This window comes from Nicotiana tomentosiformis, chromosome 12 (genome assembly GCF_000390325.3).
Source record: "Nicotiana tomentosiformis chromosome 12, ASM39032v3, whole genome shotgun sequence".
Taxonomy (NCBI): Eukaryota; Viridiplantae; Streptophyta; class Magnoliopsida; order Solanales; family Solanaceae; genus Nicotiana; species Nicotiana tomentosiformis.
This window is the reverse complement of record NC_090823.1, coordinates 20,618,876-20,643,782: the sequence shown is the minus strand read 5'-3', so window position 1 is coordinate 20,643,782 and position 24,907 is coordinate 20,618,876. Positions and strand designations below refer to the sequence as shown.

The 24,907-nt window shown below is 32.6% G+C and overlaps 3 protein-coding genes and 1 long non-coding RNA gene across 19 annotated transcripts in view; all 4 read right to left on the bottom strand.

Annotated features, from left to right (window-relative positions):
• Nucleotides 1-24,907, bottom strand: part of LOC104087897 (putative B3 domain-containing protein REM15) — a 222,796-nt gene that overhangs the window by 78,075 nt on the left and 119,814 nt on the right. The gene's annotated exons all lie outside the window — the stretch shown is intronic.
• Nucleotides 649-10,124, bottom strand: LOC104093559 (B3 domain-containing protein REM10-like). Of its 2 annotated transcripts, none has more exons than XM_009599371.4 (8): nt 9,803-10,124; nt 4,476-4,794; nt 3,284-3,519; nt 2,834-3,101; nt 2,012-2,086; nt 1,763-1,890; nt 1,412-1,643; nt 649-929 (listed from the first exon to the last, which is right to left on the bottom strand). In XM_009599371.4, exons 1-8 carry the CDS (start codon nt 9,866-9,868, stop codon nt 892-894), a joined length of 1,362 nt encoding a protein of 453 aa, XP_009597666.1. In that variant the 5' UTR covers nt 9,869-10,124; the 3' UTR covers nt 649-891. The 2 variants fall into 2 exon arrangements, with proteins under 2 accessions (XP_009597666.1, XP_070047906.1); XM_070191805.1 differs by having other exon boundaries at nt 4,476-4,739.
• LOC117279413 (uncharacterized) lies at nt 15,051-17,304 on the bottom strand. Its single transcript, XR_004509841.2, has 3 exons — nt 17,134-17,304; nt 16,765-16,996; nt 15,051-15,107 (listed from the first exon to the last, which is right to left on the bottom strand). It is a non-coding gene; the product is annotated as an uncharacterized lncRNA (long non-coding RNA).
• LOC104107269 (B3 domain-containing protein REM8) lies at nt 18,126-21,716 on the bottom strand. Its single transcript, XM_033658949.2, has 2 exons — nt 21,557-21,716; nt 18,126-18,724 (listed from the first exon to the last, which is right to left on the bottom strand). Exons 1-2 carry the CDS (start codon nt 21,620-21,622, stop codon nt 18,278-18,280), a joined length of 513 nt encoding a protein of 170 aa, XP_033514840.1. The 5' UTR covers nt 21,623-21,716; the 3' UTR covers nt 18,126-18,277.

Below are 24,907 nucleotides of genomic sequence, written 5' to 3'. Positions count from 1 at the left end.
ACTTCATGGTGTGTGGAGCAAGCACTTCATGGTGGGAAGACCATTATCCGGCTGCCAATTATCAATACACGGATTGGAAAATATCCGTTACAAATACGGATAATCTTACGTTAATATTTACTATTAACAAATAAATTTGGTCCAAAAAATTAATCAATCAATCGATCATTTGACCAAATCCGTAGCCGTAGCCGTAGCCGTAGCCGTAGCCGAAGCCGAGCCGAGCGAGCGAGCGACGACGACGGCGCGAGGCTTGCTTTCTTCTTAACTCTTTAAGAGCTACAAGAAGAGCAATCATATATATACCCACCAAAAATGTCTTCCACTTCCAATATGGGACAATGTCTTATTGTTAAGAGGGGAAACTTAAAATTTTACTCAAAATTTCATTTTCCCTCCATTTCCCATTCACCCTCATTTTAAGAATATTACATCTTAAAATAAAACCTCAACATACACATCATTCATATCTTTGCTGTTATTAGTAAATTATCCCGTGTATGCCCCTATCTTTAACGGAACTCCAGTGTGCATTAGACCAATTCCACGTGTCAAAATACTTCAAAAGAAATTCAAATTTTACCCTCTACTTTTGACTATAACTTGAAATTACTCTCCATTATACTTAAAATTGAAGCACCATTAAAGTAAGTGTGAATATGAGACAATTTAATAGCGGCAAGGATATGAATTAATCCAAAATTTAGGGCAAAATCGAGATATTACGTATAGTGGGGGTTTCTTAAAGCAAAAAAAAAAAAAAAAAAAAAACAAAACAAAACAAAACAAGGTACATCCTCTGTTAAGATTAGGCAACTTAGTAAATCCAAAAACACCATATTCTTCAATGCTCCTTTCCCCTTGCCCATCACCAACTGCTTCACTAACTTGTCAATGGCTTTGCTTGGTATCCTTCCCAGAATATTTACCTGAAAATTTTCTTTTAGCACAACAGACTCTCTTGCTATAAAAATTTTGTAGACTTGATTTCATACAACCACTACATAATAATAGAAGTCTAAGCTAGATTTTCTTTGGGGGAAGGGGGTGATTTTGTAGGGGCATTTGCAGAAATGACCTTTTTGAAGCCACTAGACGTCCAGGACAGAATTTGAAGGGTGACCTCAAAAAAAGTAACGGTGCAAATAATCCAATTTTGTTAAGCAATACATCCAAACTATTTAAGCCCTTTGAGAGTCGTTTAATGTCAAGAGTAAAGTTATCTAACTCATTCCAAAAATCCATAACTCTACCAAAGTGTGGCATAATATTTTCATATTACTACCGTAAAAAATTTGTTTGAGTCCACTCTCTCCTATATTTTAATAGCCTGAAGGACAAAGATGAAAAACAAAAACATTGATAGCACAGAAAAGACCACAAAAACAAAGGGAAGTAACGAAATACTCACAATGGAAGTATGCTATAGGTATTGTTCCGTTGTTGATGAGTTCAAACTTAAAAGTATCTCCTACTTGGACATCATTTGCTTTCACGAATTTTGTCCATCCCCTGGTAATTGCAACGTGATGTCCTGTTGGTCCGAGCTGCACCGACCATGATCTCTGTTTCTCATCTGTGATAATCATCTCACAACGTCTATTCATTAAGCCATTTGATTTTGCAAAATCCGCTTGAAGATACTGCTCAAGTTGTATCCCAATATGCAGTTCAATGCGCGTTATCACAAAAAAAAGAGAAACTTCTACTGAAGATCTAAACTATATTAAGGGCATAATTAAAGTTAATTCAAATTACTTACGAGACGAGGTCTTTTGATGGAATAAGGCTTAATAGTAGAAATAAAATGAGGGTAAGCATTATTAGCAGATGTTGAAGCAGGTACTTGTGCTTTTGGAGCAGTCATATCTGACGTCTCAATCCTGAGGCCTGTTCTTCATTAAAAAAAGAATACATGAAAAAGAAAAGAAAGAAGAAACATTAGAATCAAAGAATAAAAAGAAAAGAGGTACTTGATACAGCTACAAGACTTTGCTCTTGAAATTCATACCTTGAGTGGAATATCTATTAGCATCCAAATCAGGCTTCTTTCCTTCGGGATGAAGTGATGCATTTGCTCTCAAATCTAGTTTTTAAATTGAAAAAAAATCAGAACTGAAACTAAAGAATGAATTTAAAACCAAAGATAGAACATTAAGTTGAAGGGAAAGAGACTTGTTATTGTCACAATTCAGAAAGAAGATAAAATTCAAGGGGAAAAGAGAGATGACAAAGAATTTCGGAAGGGCTAACTCAACTCTTGATAGTAGTGAAGATCCCTAAAATCTGGAGATTGTTTTTACACAAGTATTTACCACTGAAGATTGATTTAGAAAAATTGAAGGCGATAAAAACAAGGAAAAAACCTCACTAACAACAGCGTATTCACCCAGATTAATCAAAGACAGAGTTCACTGGTACCTGGCCAACACTGGTTTTTTAAACCTGAACAACGGATTTTTGGGATTAGATGGATAGTAGCTTTACGAACACTACTTGGTAAAGTGCTTTAAAATGGCCTTTTAGAAAACATGAGCAAGAACTTTTCATAGATGCCGCAAGTAGCTCAAAAAGGGCATCTACGAAAATCAAAAATGTTGCACACTAACATTGTGAAAAGCATTTACAGATATTACTTAGTTAAACGTTGTTTTTTGAACAAAATGCGGAACATAAAGACTCTTCAAGAACATAAAGAGTAGCATAATATTTTCATATAAAAAAGATGATACGAGAAAACTTGCATGAAAAAGAAAAGAAAGAAGAAGCATTTGGTTATGAGAAAGAAAAGAAAGAAGATATCAATAGTATAACATGATATGAGAAAACATGCCTTGAAACTTCTGCTTTGGAGTTTCTGCGTCAGTAACATGAAATTTCCATGTAGACTCGGTTTTTCCATCACTAACAACCTCAAACATTATACGTTCTCCCACCTTTAAGCAATTATCAGCAATGAATTTACGCCAGCCATCTCCAATATAGACTCGATCTTTGCAATCAGAACTCAGCTTTAAATTCCACAGCCTTTGTCTTTCATCTCTTATAAACAAATCGCACTTCTTGTTGGAGAGACCATTTGCAAATTGTTGAGGAAGGCGCTGACATAGAGTATTACCATTTGGACACATCATTAAACAGTTCATATTCTTCAGATAATTCTTCAAATTTTCACTTAACAAGGATAAAAATAAGTAAAACGGTGCAGATGCTTCCTAGATGCTTCCTTTAGCCTGAAGACTCTTGAAGAGTTTACGTGAAATTAATGAGTTTTAAGTCTTACCAAGTAACCACATGTTAGGCAATATGGTCTAATAGTGCATATAAAATGAGAATGACCAACATGCTTGTCAGTAGCAGCTTCCGCATGTGAAGAATCCTCGTCTGACGAATTGATGTCGGGGCTTGGTATTTCTATTACATCGTCTGTATTTCCTGAATGGCTTAAATGGCACGACATGGATGGTAAGGATCCATATAGTCGATCCCCACTTGGGATTGAGGCGTAGTTGTTTGTATCTTCAAGAAATTAAATATCACAAATTCCATTTAGAGAAAGAGAACAACATTTAACTATCTACCACACATTTGGGTTAATTTCTTAAACTAAATAAATTAAATCAAATCAGTATTTTCTTGTATTAAGATTAAAGGAATTCATCACTTTAGTTTCTCTTTCTCAGTGTTATCAATGGCGAAAAGCGCAAAAAAGCTCTAAGGTCTAGTGGGGCTTTAAGCGCAAAGCGCAAATAAAGCGTGGGCTTTAATGAAGAAAGACGCAAATGGAGAAAAACTACAAATGTATGTGTAGTCCAAGACTAATATCTATAAGCATGAATACAAAATTTATGGACAAAGAAATTGAAGAGAATTTACGATAAAGCGATATATCAATTGTTTAGTGTCGCCTCTTCAGGACTACGCTCATTGGCAAGGAAAAGTATGTCTTAGAGCCTTGATGACAACACCGAAGCGCCCGCTAAGCGAGGCGAAGCGCCCAACATGTTTTGAGCCTCGCTTCAGGGCTTAAACGCACCTTTGATAACAATGCTCTTTCTACTCTACTTTTTCCTACTATACTCCCTCCGTCCCATATTAGTTGTCATATTTTCATTTTGCACGCCCCTTAAGGAATCATAAATAAGAACTATTCTTTTACTAATTTATCCTTATCTCTATGCAATAAATGTGCACTCTATTAGTATTGCTTACTTTCAAGACAATTAATATAATGGGCAACATGGGGAAAAATTGATTAATTCTTTCTTGATTTTATAAATTGACAAGTATTAGAGGACAAACATTTTTAGTAACCCTGTCAACTAATATGAGACGTGGAGTATTAAATCAGCATCAAGCATCATACTGTTTATGCATCAGTACACGATAAATAAATAATCAGGAAAATAACTTCCATAAATAACAGAAACGTAAAATCTAAAAAAAAGAGAAGTTGAGAACCTAAATAACTTCACCTTTAAATTCAAAATTCTTGGAAGTCTCTCCAAAAGTATGTGCTGTTGGTGTTGCTGCTTCTTCTTCTTGCAAATACTCCGCATATTCTCTGTCACAGTGACTTGAATCAAAGATGATTACCTCAAACTTCATGTTTCCTTCATGTCTGAACACCAACATATCTCCCAGCTGCAAATCATTTTCCTCCACAAATTCTGCCCAACCCTCTTCGAATCGATATCCATTCACCTTTACCAGCCACTTTTTATCCGCCCTTCTCAGTACTGCATGTTCATGCTTACGTCCATTTAGATACTTCAGAAAACCTTTAGGAATTTTCTGTAGTACAACACAAATTTAGAGTTGATTCAAGTTGTTTTATTTAGTATGTGAAAAAAAATAGTACTATTTTTATACCCAGATAAACAATTAAGAAAGGGCAAAGGCCATTACAAAATGGGTTATATTTGCCCTTATTGACTAATGGAACTGATTAGCATGGCTTGCTGCCATGTCTCCAAAATGTAATAATGAGAAAAGAGTCAAGTTTTGCCCCTGAACTATGCGAAATGGTCTAGATATATGCCCTCTGATAATAATTTTAGTCAATCATGCTTTTTTGATAGATGTGAATTCTTGAAGGGAACGTGGCAAGAAAGCTGCTCTATTTGATGGAATTGAGGAAGACGGTATAAGGGCTTCTCCATCATACCCTTTGTACGAAATTGACGAACAAGATAATGAGAGGGTAATATATTGATTGCAAGATATGGTTAATGTGCTTAAAAGATCGCCAACTGAAACCACCCTTGTGGTGGATCTTGGGATGTGCTACTCATCGGAGCTCTTCTGTCAAGTATATTCCCGATAGAAAATATTCAGACCCAACCCAGTGAATTTTCAGATACATTCAAGCCGAGAACCATCACTACCAGTCACTGTTTCCAAAGGCGAAAAGTGCAAACAACCTCTAAGGTCCATTGGGGCTTTAAGCGTAAAAAAAGCGTAGTCCAAGACAAATAATTATAAGCTTGAGTAACAAATATATGGACAAAGAACTTGAAAAATATTTACGATAAAGTGAAATATCAATTGTTTAGTGTTGCCTCCTCTAAGATTAAGCTCTTCTTACATCCTTGATGATGACACTGAAGTGCCCGCTAAGCGACGCGAAGCGCTCAACATGTTTTACACCTAGCTTCAAGGCTTAAGCGCGCCTTTGACAACACTGCTACCAGTAACTTCTACAGTTGCCCAAATGGCATATCTAGACCTTTTTGCATATTTCAGGGGCAAATTTGACCTTTTTCCTGTTATTAAAATAAGACACGTGACAGCAAGCCCTGCTAATCAGTTCAATTAGTCAGTGAGCTAAATATAGCCCACTTACTAACAGCAAAAGCATGATTGTCCCCAACTATTAACGGAAGGCATATTTAGTCTAGGGATGGCAAACGGTGCGGTGCGGTGCGGTTGCGGGTTAAACCCGCAAAACTTTCAACCCGCCCTGCCCAGCATAGCATTTGCACCCGCATCCACCCGCCCCACACCCACGTCCACCCGCCCCGCCCTGCATAAGCTTTTTTTTTTTTCATTTTGCTAGTTTGTTTTAATTAATTTTGTTGCTGGATTTTCGATTTCATCAACCAACTGAATTGTTCAATTAGATTTGAGGATTTTGAAACTCATAATGGGATTACAATTCTGGTTGGCTGCTAGTATTTAGTTGTATGATTTTTTAAGTGACAAAAATTAAAATAGTGATTTTTGTGTAACAAACCTTCATTAGATGATTAAGTGATAAATGTTAATAATTTAATCATAAAAATATTTGTATAAACTACATTTTATATTCCCTTAAATGCCTAACTTTTTTCTTTTATTCAAAATTTCTAACTTAATTAACATTTCACTAATTAAAAGGTGTACTTGAAAAAAGAAATTATAAATGATTTAGTTTGTTTTTATGAAATACTAGTATCTATGAACGTGCGTTGCACGTTAATAATGGCACGTGACGATTTAAACATTTATTTATATGAAGAATAATAAAATTTAATTAATGAGAGAAATTTTATGTATAATATTACAACAATCATCTAAATACCGAAAAATATTATTACATTAGCATAATACATGAATTTAAAATAAAAGGACATCATCAAAACTTACACAAATGATCAATTTGTCATGTTAGTTAGATAATTATATATTATAGTTTAAAAGTATTTAATGTGATGATATCTTAACGAACACTTCTTTGTGGACAATATTGTTTTGTGTATGTTTCCTCCTAATGCGTTGGTTGCTCTGCTTTAATCAGAACTCTTGTTGTCGATCTTTATATCCCTCTTGAAAGTGCAACATACAGTTGTTCAAGCAAGAAAACATATTGTAGTAAATATAGTCCAATATTTAGAATGTTTGTCCTTATGCTATTTATTATATTTACAAAACATAAACATACTAAAAACTATTTTCACACAAATTTAAAAGGACATTCCTTAGTTTCGGAAGATGAAAGTTGAATTCAGGGATAAGAATATACTTAGAAACATATTAACCAGTATCATAATTTTTGCATGTGTGACGCCATTGTCAAAACTTTTATATACCATATGTGTGCTATTACATAAGCTATTCGGCGTATCTAAGTTTTTCAGTAGCATGACAAGCTTATTTTTCTTCAAAATTAACCTATATATACAATGGAAGATCAATTTTAATTTAGTCTACTATATATACGGTGGCACTAACATAAGTAAGAAATAAGAAACTTGACAACAAACGTATATGGTAGAAGGTCATTTGGTATTAAAGTATTTAAGTATTCTTCTTGCTACTAATTATTAGTATCATTTTCTGCTAAGTCAAAAACTGAAAAACATTTTGTTTTTACTATAAAATTTTGCAATCAACCTTTTATTTAGTTGATCAACATATTCATTTTGTTAGCTATGATATCTTTTTAATTATATCATGCGATTTGCACAAATTGCGTTTTAATCTAATGATAGAAATATTTCTCTTATTAAATGCACTACTATTACCATTGGGATTGATAACCAAGTGTTCAAGAAGAACCAAATCATCTTTTATTGGATGATCTTCTTCGTTTCCAACACGAAGCAAGAAGACACTGAATAATGGATCTGTTCTTACTTTATATTTCTTGTCAGTTGAATCTTTTTCGTTGAGGCCAGAAGTATAACTTTGGTAAGCTAGCTTTTATAGTCTCTGCTTTTATCGATTTTGGAACTACTCACCTCCCAAACCATTGATTTTTCACCAAACGGTTCATTAATATCCAATATATCTCTAGAACTCCATGCAATTATTTCGATCGTTTGACACTTAACTATAAGTGCTTCATCCCATATTATCAATTTTGCTTTCCTTATAAATTTAGCACAATTGCGCTGCTTTGATATATGTGTGATGGTTATTTAAGTTGTTTGAAGAGGTATATCAAATCTAAAGTGGGTGGTCTCACAATAAAATCGTTGTTTGTACACCACTTATTATTATTGCTAACAGTTTCATGCCTGTTGATATGATATTTGCAAGTAATGCATGACATAGAAGTATTATTTCGATTCCGCCGGAGGCATCTACAAAGAATAACCCCGTTATACCAGAGTCGACTCTTTATAAAATAGTCTTGAAAACTTGTTCTTATTTAGGATTTAGCATTGATTGTGCTTCCTCAGACACTTGTATAGCATTTTGATTCTTAATAATATATTAACCTTTTTACTTTGTGTTCTAACGCTCTTTTTATGGAAAAAATTTATGTACCCGGAGATTATTTTTAACTTGAATAAGATTTTTACTCATGACGAATTCAAAAAATAATTGAATTGGATTCTCTTGCTAAATAATTAATTCAACGATTTAATTATTTGATTTTAACATAAAAAATAATTTATTCTATGTTGATTCAGATCTTAATATTAGTTCATCTCTTGTTTTGAATATTTAATCTTAATTATAATATTATCCGCCATAAATTTTATTTTCAAAGAGTAAAAGATTGATATGACATTTCACTTTTAGATCTTTATGTTGATAGAATCATTAGTGGAATTGACTCTTACCAACCATTTTTTTCCTTTTCTCACAAATTTATATTCTTAAATATTTTCTTAATTGTTGTTTAATAATTGGGTATTTTTTAATATTACACAATAAATTGATAAAAAAAATATTATTTGAGTAGGAAAATAGTTCAAATATAATATAAAAATATATTATCGTGGGGTATTTTTTTCTCTCAATTTTAACTCTTTATGTATTCTATTTAATATTACTTTTATTTTTTCTTCGTATTGGACATTATGTAGTGGTAATGTATTGCCAATACGAAGGATTCTTATGAAATTGATTTTATTAAACCTTCCTACATATTTTTAAAAAGAATTTAATAGACAAAATTTTATTAATTTTAAAATTTTAAATATTAAAAATTAGCATAGAAGATATTGTAGTCCAAAAAATAGGTTATTGCAGTTATGTCCTTTCCTTATGAGTTCTTCCGTTTAATATTTTAGGGCAATTTGATATATTAATATTGTATTTATGCTTTTAGAATAATATATGCTCTCATTTTTCTTAATGGATTTGGACAATATAATACATTCTCAAATTAAATTAGTAATAGGACATTATAATACATTTTAAAATTAAATTGGTAATAGGAATTTTATATGGATTAGACAACCCGAAAATATTTATACTAATAGGATTACTAAAGTTAGTCATGTAGGATTCCTAATATGTAGTATTATGTCCTAAAACTAATAGGATTATAAGGCTAATATCTAGAATTCCGGTTATATCCTTTTATTATGAGCTATTATGCGTAAAATTATAAGGTTATTTTTATAAACCGACATTGTATTCATGCTTTTATAATAATATAGATAGATAGCTTAAATATTTAAACAAATATTCTGCTATTTAAGGTTTGTCGCAGACCTTGCTCATGATTCGTGTCTTACTGGGTAATACAATAGACCAAATCCAGTAAATTTGTGCAAACCCGCGTAGACCCGCAACCGCCCCGCAACAGCATCAGCCTTTTAAAAAATTATTTCAACCCGCCCCGCCCCCACCACGTAGCTTTAAACCCGCTCCGCCCCGCATAGCCTTAAACCCGCACAGCCCCATTTGCCATCCCTAATTTAGACATTTTTGCATAGTTCATGGGAAAATTTGACCATTTTCATGTTCATATGGATTATGGTTTTTGAATTTTAGCGTTTTTATTTTCTTGGATAAATTCATATCATACATAAATATATAGGAAAGAGGAAATAATTACTAAAAGGGTTACATTTTGACTCACCAGAGCATGCTTGAAACCTGGCTGAATAGGTTTGAAAAAGTGAGGCTTCACTGGACGGACTTTCATAGCCGCCAAGTCAAAAGAATGCAGTAACTATAGACAAGAATCCTTTTCTGTTTTGTGATTGACATAATTGAAATATTGAACCTTCAATTCAGTTCAGGGAATGCAATTCTGTATTTGGTAAGTGAAACTTGAAAGGAATGGCAGCTTTTACTGTGGGACTGTGTAAGATAGACGAATTTTCACAGCATCCGAAGCAAAATTGGGATAAAGAAAAACAATACCCCCGGCCGTTCACAATAATGACTTTTTACCGTTATTAGCCTTAAGAAAATACTAACTATTAAAACAATAAGTATTTTGAATATATTGCCTTTAACTAAAACTAGTATTAGCACCCGCGCGGATGCGCTGACACTAATCATATCAAATATTTAATTTATTTGGATTATATGTAAATAATCTTAAAATTTAAACTCTCTTAGTAAATATAGATAATCATTGGATATTAATAATAAACACTACATGAAAAAAATTAATATTTTTTTCTATTTTTCTTTTTTGATATCATTCTCGTCGGTGTCATTGGATCCTAAAAATAGTCAGAAAGCAAAATAATAACTCATATTTATGGCAAAAACAATTAAATGTTGAGACTATGAATGACTCTTTGGATACGACTTGACTCTTTTACTACTACTTGAACTCTTATTTTGTGTGTTGATATCTCTTAAAAAATATTTCTTTTTAAAAATTTCAGTTTCTAAAATTTTATTTTTCAATAATAATTATTTTTATAATAATATAAGTGAAAATATTATCCTTAATTCAAAACTCATTTTAGTTGGCTATCTAAAAAATTTAAAAAAATTTAGCCAGTGAATTATTTTTTCCAGTATGACTCCATTTTGATATTTGATATTTGACATTAACCATGTTAAATATCTGAGTTATTTGAATGATATGTAATTAACCTTAAAATTTAAGCCTTCTAAATAATTATAGATAATCGTTAGATATTAATTAATAAACACTACGTGAAAAAAGACTAACATTTTCTCAAATCTCATAGTGATAATTTTATTTTTGCACTATTCTCATTGGTGTCATTGGAACCTAAAAATAACCACAAAGTAAAATAATAACTCATATTTATGGCAAAGCACAAAGGTTGACACAATATAAACTATTCTTTGGCTACGACGTGACTCTTTTACTACGACTTGAACTCTTATTTGGTATGATATTATCTTTCAAAAAATATTTCTATTTTAAAATTCCAATTTCTAAAACTTTATATATATTTCAATAATGATTATCTTTATAATGATGTAAGTGAAGATATTATCCTTAATTTAAAATTTATTTTAATCGGCTATCTAAAAATTTAAATGATTTTTTAGCCGGAAATTTTTTATTTCAGTATGACTCCATTTTAAGTTTATCGATATCTCTAGCCACAGATTTTGATTTTTTAATACCCTATATATACAAAAAAAAATATATTCTTTGAATCATTAAATGTTAAATTAGCTGATTGTTATTATATAACATTGCATATATTGTCTTAAAATTGCCAAGTAGTTTATTTTTCGACACTACTATACTTGGCTTAACCTCGATGCAAACTACACAAATTGCATTTAAATTAAAATTTGAATATCAAATCAGTTTGTTAGTAATAGTGATATTTTAAAAACGACACATAATGTAAATAAAAAAAATATTCTAACATATCCTCAATCTATGTATTTGAGTAGAAAAAAATATTTGAAATCGATGAGATTAGCTTCCAAATATTTTATATTCAACAAAGATGAAACATAAGAAGAAATTCGTTGTCATCTCCTATTTTTGTTTTTAAGATCTTTCATATATTTTTTTCAATATTTATTTTCTTTTATCTAATTTTTTTTGTCATTCTTTCTTTTGTTACAAAAAATTAATTTATTTCACTATAAAAGGATGAGTTTTAATATAAATTTTCTACATAAGAACTTTATTTATATTTTTAGTCTTTGGTTGAAATTCTTTCATATTTTTCTTTTGGCTTTATCTAATCAGCCTAAATAGGTGCTTACCCAACCACTTAAATTAAAAAATTGAAGGATGTGTAATATATATATATATATATATATATATATATATATATATATATATATATATAATTCATATATAATATGTGTATAATCATGTATTTTCGGTATATCATCTATTTATATTATCTATAAAAAGTAAAAAATAAATCTGGCTGGATATATATGTAAATATTCCATAAGATTTCGATTTTTTGAGTTTATCTATGATATGACTTCTATTATAATAATTTTAAAAACGCTCTACTAATGTTCAAAAACATCTTATCTTTTTATTATCTTTGAAATAGAAAAAAGTAAAGAGTTTCTTCGAAATAATTTGTTTACATTTAAAAACAAAATCACGTCATATCAATTTTTTTAAATAAAAATATACTCTTTGTTACACTTGAAAATCGCTATAGAAACTATCAATTAGAAACCAATATCTCTCTTGTTGAGTTCGAGAAAAAAAATCTTTCACATAATCTAATGATTCAAAACTAATATTCTTCAACGAAAAAAATATTATACCCTTGCAATATTAGCTTGATTGCAGCTAAATGAAAGGGTTTTAGCTTATACCCTTTAATTCTTAGAATATGCTAAATTGAAATTAATGATAGCAATTGTATAGCTAAAGTTTTGTTATTTGTTTGATGTCCATTTAAACAAATTGACTCTTCAAACAAATATTCTTCAAAAAGAAAAGTAAAAAACAACCTTTTTTTTAATATTGACTGATTTTTGTGATGTTTTTTTTTTTAGCATGTATGTTTACTTCATTATATATGTAAGTAAACTTTTATTCGATTTTTAAATTCTTTTTTGTTATTTGGATAAACATAGACGTGTACCCTATATATTACATTTATTTTAAAAGAAATTCGCTTTATTCAAATCTAGCTACAATATTTTAAAGAACTATAATTATATGGTTTTAAATGTGAAAGAGTTTTATAGTTATATGGAATAGTTTTTTATTTTTTTTGCTAGAGGCGGAGTAGTATTTAAATAATTAGAAAAGATAACAAAAGTTCCTAACATGATTGCATATGATCATTAACCGATTTAAGAATGATAACATGATAAAAAAAAGATAAATTTTTATTTTTAAATTCTAATTTTAAAACTTTATCTATAAATTCAAAATTATATTTTAATTCAAATTCAGTTTATATATATATATATAACTTTATTCCTTTAATATATATATATTTGTATTTGTATTTGACTAACATAGTCAAATATAGAATAAAGTTACCATATACTATTGACATTTATTAGCTTGTCACTTGGCTTAGCCTGTGTAATGACCCAATCGGTCATTTTAACTTTTAGAACCCCGTTCCCTAAAATAAAACTTTTCGTATATATATATATATAGATATAGATTTTTATATTGTTAACTTGGCACATTAATAATTAATATATATAAATAAGGACAAATTTGACAAACTAAAATTAATTCATTCTTGATTATATAAAAAAAAAACTTATTTTAATCCAAAATAAGAAGGCCAAAAAGTCACTCTGCCAACCAATGTTCCTCCCTTAATTTAATTTTAATAGCTAAATTAAAACGAGAATACATATATATAATTTAATCATAATTAAGTGAGAAATGCTTATATGAAAGAATTAGTCTTGCTCTCATTGATTTAGTATAAATATCGGGTTCGAATAAATTTCTACCGTCTTTTGTACTAATAAATAAAATCAATAGGATAAAAAAAATTCTACACCCGGTGTTCATATCACACCAATAAATATTTAATATATGTCTTTCACATACACATTTGTTACTTAATCATAATCAAGTAAAAGATTTTTTCTTTAATTAAAAATATAATGCTTAATTAGTTTTTTAAACATCGAGTGTTGATAAATATGCTTACTAGTGAAAAATGGTGGTGTAGGTTGTTGGTCTAACTGCTTTTTCTTTAGGCATTTCGTATTTCTCCATTCCTTGAATGGTGAGATTATATGAACAGTTTTTTTCCCGATAAATAACCGGAATTTTTCTACTAACATCCTATTTGTGATAGCAGTGATTTCTAATTTTTTAAAATATAATAAATAAAATGACTAATTTGCATCCCATGTATCAACTAATAGAATATGAAGTTATGAACTAATCAGGAAACATTTACATTCACATGCTTCAGCACTGGTTTTCTTGCCGATCACAGCTGCTTTCATTATCTTGTCAATGGCTTCTGTGATACTTGGCGTCCTTCTTAGAATATTTTATCTCGTGTTTGCCCCTGACTTTAATGGAACTCAAGCGTTGACTAGACGAATTTCATGTGTCAAAATACTTCAATTCAAATTTATCCTTCTAGGTCTGCCTATGATTTGAAAGTACTCTAGTTGGAGATCCATTAAGGTCAAGGGAAAAGACGAGACTATTTGCTAGCAGCAAGGGTATGAATTAGCTCATGACATAATGGAGGGAAAAATTAAGATATTAAGTATAGTGGAGGTATTATTGCTCCATGAACAACTACAAATCAGCAATTTCTACCATGGTCACTCAAAGATAAATGTTGAAACAAAAACACAAAGGTGACTAAAGACCATATTAACATAACCCCAGCTCAATTAGCTATATATATAACTTAGGCAGGAGAAGTGGATCAAATTATTAAAAGAAATGGATAAGGAATTCATGGATGTCCAAGCAGATGAAGCAGGAAAATCTAATGGATGTTAGCATTCCAGGAGAAATTGTCAAGCTATACATGAACATATCACACCGTTGTTGATCCAATGGCCAAGAAATAGCACTTTACAACCTCTGGTGAGTAACTAAACACTTCCTTACATGGAGTTTTCTGGAAGAAAACATAACAGGCTTTATTGACGCGGTGCACCATATATTAAATCAATTGAGAGAGAGAGAGAGGGAGAGAGGTAGGTTGGTTTGGGGGTGGGAGAGAATTGCTTCAGTGTTCCTTTAGACTTTTTTATCATCAACAGTGGGGTGCTCTAGTGGTGAGCACCCTCCACTTCCAACCAAGAGGTTGTGAATTCGAGTCACCTCATGAGCAAGGTGGGAGTTCTTGGAGGGAGGGAGCCGAGTTTCTATCGGAAACAACTTCTCTACCCAGGGTAGGGGTAAGGTCTGTGTTGTTGTCACCAACAACTTCATTGTTAACTTCATTGTTAACTTCATTGTTAAGTAACCCCTTTAATGATGTTTGTATCCTCTCCAGAAATTTTGCCTTGCAAAAATACATTAGTTTATAATGTAAGTTAAATATAAAATCTGCCCTAAAGTGTTTAACATGTTGACTATCTTGTGTGACATTCTTTATAGGGCTACATAATCTTCAAATTCTTATAAAGCGTGTACATACTTTTGAAATAAATTATTTCTAACGAATAAGTACAGTTACGACAGATGATATCAACCAGAAAACTGTTAGAATCAAGTAGGAAGAAATACTAACTTAGAGCAGGAATTTCCTTACCAAAACTTTTCCTTCCTCTTAGCATTAGCAGAAACTTGGCTGTGCAAACACACCATAACCTAATAGCTAACATAGATTTCTTATCATGAGAATATTGGCAAATGCAAAAATATTAAACATTGTGTAATATATGTGAGAAAACTTATACAGAGTACACTATGTAAGGAGTAAATTTATTTAACGTCATCCAAGACTCTCTAAACTATAACCAAGTCTGTTACACGTCACTATTATACATCCTCTCATTTATAGTTCCACAATATCTTCCTTATTCTAATAGCCAATGGAAAAAGAAAATAGACAACAACATCAATTAGTGTAGAAGAACGCTACCAACGGAAGTACGCCATAGGTTCTTTCCCATCCTTAATGAGTTCAAACTTATAAATGTCTCCAACTATTCGCTGCTCTGATGTTGTCCTACGTCCACTTATTATTCTTATATTGGCTTGCCAATAATACTATGGTTTAATGGTAAAATGAGGAAGATCATTAAACAGATACTTGTGCATAAACTCTCATGTTAAAGGTCTTTTATCCTAATGAGCTGTTGTTCCTCGTACTGAAAAAAATCAGAAAAAAGTAAAATAAAGAAAAAGAAACACAAAGGGTAACAATTAGAAAAAAAATCATAGGAATAAATTCAAAAATAGGAGTGCCTCCCTCTCCATATATAGAACTTTCTTAAAATTTCTCTGAGCTTCCAAGTCATTTTGAAAAAAAAAGGATCAAGGAGGTTAGAAATATGTCTTGAAAATGAAGTTTAAGGAATTAGGTCTGAATTTGGATTTGACTTAAGCCAAAGGTATGTTTGTAGACTGTGTCTATGAATGATTTCTAGTTTTTCAATAACCTCCTGCTCCTAATACATGAACATTGAAAATTTCTCCTCGACGGAACCTAGGACCAGGGCCTTAACTAACTCAATCTTCAAATTTGGGTGATCGAATAGAGCAGATTTGCCTACAAAAGATGAAGCACTATTCTTATACAGAAAGAAATGAAGTTCATCAATTTTGTTTCTTCATAAGCCATATTCCATAGGATGTAAAATGCTTTCTACAAGAAAGAAGATATATTTTTCGTGAAAATTGTTGTAGAAAAGAAAAATACATCTCAAATCATTCTCCACTTTGGTTGAACAAAATTTGAAAAGGTATGTGTATATATATATATATATATATATATATATATATATATACACACAGAGAGAGATAGAAGCCAGTGATAATAACAAGGGATTGAAAAGTCACAAATGAAAATGAGTTATGCTTACCTAGAATTGAAAGTGCTTTCTTCCAATTAAGTAAAAACTGCTTCATCCAAAATGCACGCTGAACGGAGTCTTAGTTTATATGCACATAAGATGATCGAAAAATAAGACCACTTCTTAAATGAGAAAGCTTACCATTAAATTTCAATATCGGTTTGTTCCCATTAGTAACAAGCTCAAACACTATGCAATCTCCCTCCTTTAAGCACTTTGCATTACGGAATTCATGCCATCCACCTCTGATAAATACACTATTGCCAAAAGATCGTAACCTGACGTTCCACGACCTTTGCAATTCATCTCTAATAATCAAGTCGCATTTCTTGTTGATGAGACCATTTGCAAGTGCAAATTGTTTGGGAATGTACTGAAATGGTTTATAACCATTCCCCAGATAATCAAATGGTGGTTTACTTCATATTTTCACCAAGAAACAAAGAGAAAAAAGAAAAAAGAAAAATGGAGTTCTTGAAGGGTCTTTGCAAGATATGGTTTTAGACTTACCAAGAGATCATTTGAGAAGCAATAGGGTCTAACAACAACAACAACAACAACAACAAAACCTGAGGTTGTTTCCGATAGACCCCCGACTCTCTCCCTCCAAGAACTCTCCACCTTGCTCTTGGGGTGACTCGAACTCACAACCTCTTGGTTGGAAGTGGAGGGTGCTCACAACTAGAGCAACCCACCCTTGTCTAACAGTGCAATAGGGTCTAACAGTGCATACAAAATGAGATTGACTAAAAGGCTTGTGAGTGTCAGTTCCTGCATAGGGAAATGCCTTGCTTAATGACTTGATGCTGGGGTTTGGTTTGTCTGTTACACGGTTAGTTAGTACGCAAATCCATGTCAAGAAATCATGTGTGACAAAGGGTTACAAGAAAATTTTGAATAGCATCTAAACATCCGCCCTGTATTTTTGATAATTTTCAAAATTAGTAGGAGCTCGCTCTCCAAAGTAGACCATACATGAAATTTCTTTGGCATTCCAAATAACAAGGAAATTACTAATATAACAAGAACAATGTTATGAAAATAAAGCTAAAGATTTACTAGATTCCAAAACATGGAAACAAGAATAAGGTCAGATGTATTAATTGTTTTAAGCTATCAATGCTTATATTAATACAACACATTTATAATCGCCACCCTCCCTCAACTTACACAAGAAAGGAAGAGATTCAAGACCAAGCAAACTAGGGAAAGGATAGCACACTTTGGTAGAGTTTAGTAGGACGTGTAAAAGTGCTTTTAGGTGTTAAAATGACTATTATATCTCTAGAAACATTGAGAAAGAACTTATAGAAGACCATCTTAATTAACGCAAACACATACAACAAAAAGGTCTTCTACAGAGCTATTTTATGCCTAGCTATTTTACTCTTCCAACAAATATTACTTTTGTAGATATTATTCGCCAAATATTGTTTAACGTATATGAGCTAATTTCTTTAAACTTTTTAAATAACAAAGTATGAAAATTTATTCTCATGGAATCCGGGACAGTGTCTTTAGAGGACTCAATATATAAACTTGAGTGAGTAAACAGAGCAAACAGCCCCTTTACATTGGACTATAGCCTATGAAAGACGAAGCACTCTTCTTATAACAAGCATTTTTGAAGGTTAGGAGGAAATAATTTTAAGACTTACCAAGTAACCGTTGGAAAACCAATAGGATCTAATTGTGCATTCAAAAAGAGATTGACCAAAATTAGCTTCTTCTCCTTGTTCCTCTTCTCCTCCTCGTTCTTCCTCTTCTCTTCACCTCCTCGACCTCCTCCTCCTGCTTCTTCTTCTTCTTCTTCTTCTTCTTCTTCTTCTTCTTCTTCTTCTTTTTCTTCTTCTTCTTCTTGCAGATTCTCTGCATATTCTCTTTTACAGTGACCTGAATCAAAGATGACAACCTTAAACTCCATGTTTCCTTCATGTCTAAACACCAACATATCTCCCAATTGCAGATCATGCTCCTCTGCAAACTTTTCCCAACCTTCTTCTAGTCGATGACCATTCACTTTCACCAGCCACTTCTTACCAGCCCTTTTTAGTACGGCATGTTCATGCTCGTGTCCTGTCAAGAAACCTAGTGGAATGTTCTGCAGTACAACATAACATTTGGTTCAGAGAGAAGTTATGCAGGGTAGTAATGTAGGAATTATAATGTAGGGATTAATAATGAGGAGAATGTAATGCAGGGATTAATAAAATGGATTAATTATAATACGAGAAGTAAAATATGTGTTTTGATCACTTTAAAAGAATGTTTAACACATGAGGATTATTTTGGTCATTTTAGTTGTTTTAATCCAACAAAACAGCAAGTACGCCTCAGTCCACCTTAGTTGTTTTACTCCATGTATTAATACATAGATTCCTGCTTAACTTTTTTTTGATAAGGTAAATTGTATTAATCAAAAGGGAGAGAACTCTCATATACACGAAATATACCAAAAAGTAGAGAATTTACATCAGAACATGATTCTCTATAAAATACGCTCAATCTTCTATACAAGTAGGGGCTAAATGAGTGTACCAAAAAGCGATCAAAGATAAAAGACTATTCTTAATATGTGAAAAAGGAGACTCAATTCCCTCAAAAGCTCTCCTATTTCTCTCCCCCATACTATCCATATGAGAGCTAACGGGGCGAACTTCCACGCCTTTTGCTTTCTTCTTCTACGGAAACCGGCCCAGCTATATAATATTTCCTTTACAGTGCTTGGCATCACCCATTGAATACCAAAAAGACACAAAGTTAAGGACACAGGGCAATGCAACAAAAGGTGATCAACTTCTTCCTCTGAGCTTTTACTCATGTAGCACCAACTAACAAGTGTAATTCCTGCTTAACTTAAGCATGTATTATTTATGCTTGCAATAAGAATGATAACCAAACACCATATTGCTCATGCTGAAATTTAAGCAAGCATCAAATTAGTAACCAAACATTGTGTAGTTAATGTTGGATTTAATGTAGGCAACCAAAGGGACATTTGTATCTATATCCGCTTTTGGGTCACGTTTTAACTTATACCCGCTTTGCAAAAAAATTACAAACGTACCCACTTTTCGCGTAACTTCAGGCAGACAGGCCTGAAGTAGCAAAACTTTTTGCCTGAAGTGTAGCAAAACTTCAGATATTTTTGCATAAAGTTTGGCCTGACTTGCAAAGGCAATCACACAAACTTTAGTTCATAGTGCAAATGAAAAACTTCGGTTCAATAAAACATCATGTGTTGCTGAACTTAAGCATTCTAATAGTTGAAGTTGTGTTATGTATTTGTTGAACTTCAACATGTTTTAGCTGAAGTTTTGTTCTAAATTTGCTGAACTTCAGCATGTTTTAGCTGAAGCTTTGAACTTCAGAGATGAAGTTTGTTTTGTATTTGCTGAAGTTCAGCATTCTAGGAGCTGAAATTTTTGTTTATATTTGCTGAACTTCAGCATTCTTAGAGTTGAAGTTCTAAAACAACAATGACAAGTTATCATTAAGATCCAGTTGCTAACTACTATTTATTATATATGTTAGACTTAGAATAATGAAATTATCAGGAAATTTGAAAAGCAATACTCATATAAAACAAGACCATTAGTAAAAGAACAGGAAATCAACTCGTGCTTTCGTGTTTCAGTAGCAATTAAAATTAGAATTCTTTAGCATTCAGAAAATGAAGGAGGAGCTTAAGTTGTTTAAACAGTGGGTACAAGTTAAAACTTTAAAAAAAAATGGGTATAGGTTAAATGGGGACGACCAAATAGGGAGTCCCGTGCAATTTTTACGCAACCAAACTACCGCTTAGATTAGCCCTGTTCCAAATCATTATGTTGTTTTATTTATGACATGAAACGGATAGAGACTACGTAACAAGTTAAGCAATTAAAAAAATGTTCATAATGGTTTTTGAGTTGTTAGTGTTTTTTTTTCCTGGGATAAATTCTTCAACCTCCATACGATACATACATATAGGGTGTGTTTCATATGACTGGAAAATGTTTTTCTGGAGTTTGGTTGGTGAATAGTGTTTTTATTTTATATATATTAAAGATTAGTAATAATATCAGCAAATTGGCGAGCAGCGTTAGCTTATCTTCTTTTATGAGCGAGAAATCTGTATGGGCCTACCCTTAGGACCAAGAGCGAAATGCACCAGTAGCCACTTTTAAGCCTGCTATTTAAAATATATCCACAACTTACAATATATTTAAAGATTAGCCAATCACCCAAAGTTCAGGACTAAGTATCCTGAATTTTTGTATTTTAAATTCTTTAGCTGCTAATTTGGAATTCAAGACTTAGTGTCCTAAATTTTTAAGCTACTAATTTGATTTGAAATTGAGGATCTGAATTTTTGAACTACTAGTTTAAAATTCAGGAAATAAAATTCGAATTTTTGAACATAATTCTCGAACTTTAGGACATGATATCATGTAGTTTGAACTTTGAGGTTTAAACTTCAAGATGTCGTGTCCTGAAATTTGAACGAATTGGCTAATTTTTAAATATATTATAAATTGTGAATATTGTTTGTGGAAACGACCCTGTGGGTTTGGATTTTGGGTTGTGACAAGTAAGTATCAGAATTCAGAGCTATTTCAGTTCAATTTATTGGGACAAAAATGTCCTAAGTTAAGATTTTTAGTTTGAAATTTCAGGACAAAATAAGTACCGACTAATCTCTACATAGCATCCCTGAAAATGGCTATATCTGCACTTTTCCCCAGCCTCGGTGATAACGAGGCCAACCGAAACATGTAACCTAAGTCACAAGTCCCTCAACCTTTGCCACTTGAACTAAGTTAAAAGTTAGGGTTGTTGCAAGAAAAATGACTTACCTTTTGGGATAAAATGAAAATCCTTCGTTGAAAACATTTTGTGTGGAGTCATTTTTCCTCGTGCCAAACACATTAAGAGGGTTACTTAGACTCACCAGAGCGTGTTTGAAACCTGGCTGAATGGGTTTGAAAAAGTGAGGCTTCACTGGAGGGACTTTCATAGCCGCCAAGTCAAAAGACTGCAGTAACTATAGATAAGGAATCCTTTTCTGTTTTGTGATTGACATAATTGAAAGATTGAAGCTTCGATTCAGTTTTGGTAAGTGAAACTTGAATAACCAAACAACATAATGATTAAAGGAGGAAATAAGTGGGCCAACCCCACTTCTTAGTGTTATTACTTTACAATGTGCATGACTTACGGAAGAAAAAAATACTTTAGATAAAAGAGAAATAAGTGGGTCAACCTCACTTCTTAGTGTTCTTACTTTACAATGTCTTAGCATGACTTAAGGAAGAAAAAAACGTAAAAATAGCACAGGCTAGCCAGTTTTTGGACTGTTAATTGAAAAATAGCCCGAGTTTGCAAAGTCATAAAAAAATAACTACTATTTTGTTGCAATACGGATCGGTCCAGCATAATATACTGGAGATCGGTGTACCTGTGTATGAACTTCCAGCATATTATGCTGGAAATCCAACACACGAAAAGTTCCAACATAATATACTGGAGATTGGAGCACCTGTGTATGAACTTCCAGCATATTATGTTGGACCGATATATTATACTCGAACTCCAGTAAATTATACTGGAGTTTCATCATATTATACTGGAACTCCAGTAAATTATACTAGAGTTTCAGCATATTATACTGGAATTCCAGTATATTATGCTGAAATATTTTTCGGATTTTGAACAGTGTTTTCGTTCAGATTTATCTTTACATGAAAAGTGGCTAAATTCTGATTACTTTTGAAACTGTGGCTATTTTTCAATTACCACTTGTAAATCTGTCTATTTTTAAATTTTTATCAAAAAAATACTTTAGATAAAAAATAAAATAAGTGGGCCAACCTCGCTTCTTAGTGTTCTTACTTTATAAAGTCTTAGCATGACTTACGGAAGAAAAAAAATACTTTAGATAAAGGAGAAGATACGTGGGTTATCCCCACTTCTTAGTGTTTCCCTACTTTGAAGAACCTTAGAATGGCTTAAGGGAGAGCTATTTTAAAACCTCTTTAACTCTGGAATCAAATTAAGAAAAAAAAGTTGCGGAAGAACAATTGTTTGATCTGTTGCCTGGGTCATTATTGTTTGAGAAGTTTGAGGATACATAATTGGTGTGAGCAGAGATCTAGAAAGCTTGAAAATTTTCTTGTGCAATTTAACCAACAATCAGGTATGTAGATATATAATCTTATCCGTGAGGTATGTCTTGGATTACATTAGGATTGATGTGGATATCAAGTTTTTTTAAAATAGTGACAAGAAATAATTTGAAAGCAATTTGATAAATTCTAAACCCATTCGAGTTACTGCCTAAGTTTTTTTTTAAGATTGGGAACATGATTAGAAATATTAAAATAATGGAGAAATTATTTTCATCTAGTAATGGACAAAGCTTTAAGGGTAAAGTGAGGATCATATTTGAACGTTGCTAGAGTATTTGGATTATTATTAGGGTCATAAGTTTTGGATGGTGTTATTTAAGTATGGACATGTAATATTTTTGATACTAAAATATGTTTCTTCCTTTCCATATACCAAGTGGTAAAGGGTATTGTAGCAGTAAGCTTGACAGAGAAATATATTTTTTTCACATTAAGTATCGATTATATTGAGTAATCCATGATTTAGAAATTAGTTCAATTGGCGGTGAATTGAACTTGTTGAGTATGTCCTAATGATCCTAGCTAAAATATTTATAGATCGTGAGTTGTTGAACTCCTGGGAAGTATGAAAGGATGAATTGAAGCTAAGACTTGAGGTGAGTTGAGGTTTACTTCCATAGTAGGAAATTCCATTATAACTCTTGTGCTCCATATGTTAGATAAAGCTAAGTCATGTCTTCTCGTGATCCAATACTCACTTCACTTATTCTTATTCAGTACGACATTATATGTGACATGAATACATGCTTATGTGTATTACTAATTGTTATGTGCCTTTATTTGTGATATTCACATTCAGTAGGGAGAAGTGGCCAACCTCCCCCAGCGTGAGTACCATGTTGTCAGGGTTACCTACCTCACGCTCGCAGGTACCAACTGTTTGTTGGGGAGATAGGCCGACACTCCCCCGTATGTGTTCCCAGATGCTCACGTACGCAGGGCCATTATGCGTAACAATTAACTTTGCAAAGTTATGTCTTAAAATATATATAACTCAGCTTATATTTTCTAGAAGGTCTCACTCCGCCTTTTTAGGAGATAGCCTATGAGACTTACTGGGTATTCTTTGGTGGTACTTAGCCCGTTTGGGCCTGCTACGTTGTGTGGAAAGTATTGAGGACGCACGTAACGAGGCACGTGACTAGAGGATATATGCTAGATTCAGTTTACAGACTCCGTTGATTCACCCCAGTAGTAGCGGGCCGTTTTCAGACTAATATTTATATCTTTTTTTTCGTTTATTTTATTTCCGGGGATGCCCCCGTAGGCTATGTATTTTATTTTTATTTTTTCATATTCTAAAGGCTCATGACTTGTTAGTAGGTCAGTATTAAAATAGTTTGAGATTTATCCTTTATTATTATTTTTATCAGTCAGCTTAAGACCTTCAACTTGATTAGAATTAATATAAGCACGTTAGATTATTTGCTATTGAACTTGAAGTTTGATACAAATAGTACAGGGTTCACTCAACGAGTGGTAAGGGTTAAGTGCCAATCACGTCCCATCCCAGTTTGGGGGCATGACAAGTTGGTATCAGAGCAGCCAGGTTTGAGAAGTCCTAGGGAGTCATGAGCCGTGTCTAGTAGAGTCTCATTTATGGGTATGTTGTGCACCATACTTATATCTGGGAGGCTGCAGGACATGTTAGGAGAATTTCTTTTCTTTTACTCTTACATCGTGCGTAGAGCTAAACGTTTCAGAATTCTAACACCCATTTATCTGTCGTTTCAACGCAAACAAGATGGTTAGAACAAGATCAACTTCATCCTCTGCTGCTAACAATGTTGAGATACCAGCTGCTAATCATCAAGAAGCAGTATCAGAGGTGCAAGCCACACCAATAGCACCGGCTGTAGTTAGAGGACGTGGCAGAGGTAGAGGTCAAAATGCTAACGGTAGAGGTGGAAATGCCAGAGGTAATCAGGCTCGTGGTAGGGCCACTAGACAGTCACAAGCTCCACCTTAGCAGGTTGTTAATGATCGGGTACCACCACATTAGCAGGATAATCGAATTGACAGAATTTTGGACTTTTTGGAGTCCCTAGTCCCTCTGGCTGGTGGTCGGGCTGCACGTGTTCATGCTCCTCCTTAGGACCCTCATGATTCAGATG

What these genes read in the sequence shown, in the direction of transcription:
- LOC104093559 (XM_009599371.4), bottom strand. Translation starts at nt 9,868, where the DNA reads ATGAAAGTCCGTCCAGTGAAGCCTCACTTTTTCAAACCTATTCAGCCA. An exon ending in CAGGTTTCAAGCATGCTCTG is followed by an intron (nt 4,795 to 9,802) that starts GTGAGTCAAAAT and finishes GTTGTACTACAG; the next exon opens with AAAATTCCTAAAGGTTTTCT. An exon ending in GCCTAACATGTGGTTACTTG is followed by an intron (nt 3,102 to 3,283) that starts GTAAGACTTAAA and finishes ACTCTATGTCAG; the next exon opens with CGCCTTCCTCAACAATTTGC.
- LOC104107269 (XM_033658949.2), bottom strand. Translation starts at nt 21,622, where the DNA reads ATGAAAGTCCCTCCAGTGAAGCCTCACTTTTTCAAACCCATTCAGCCA. An exon ending in CAGGTTTCAAACACGCTCTG is followed by an intron (nt 18,725 to 21,556) that starts GTGAGTCTAAGT and finishes GTTGTACTGCAG; the next exon opens with AACATTCCACTAGGTTTCTT.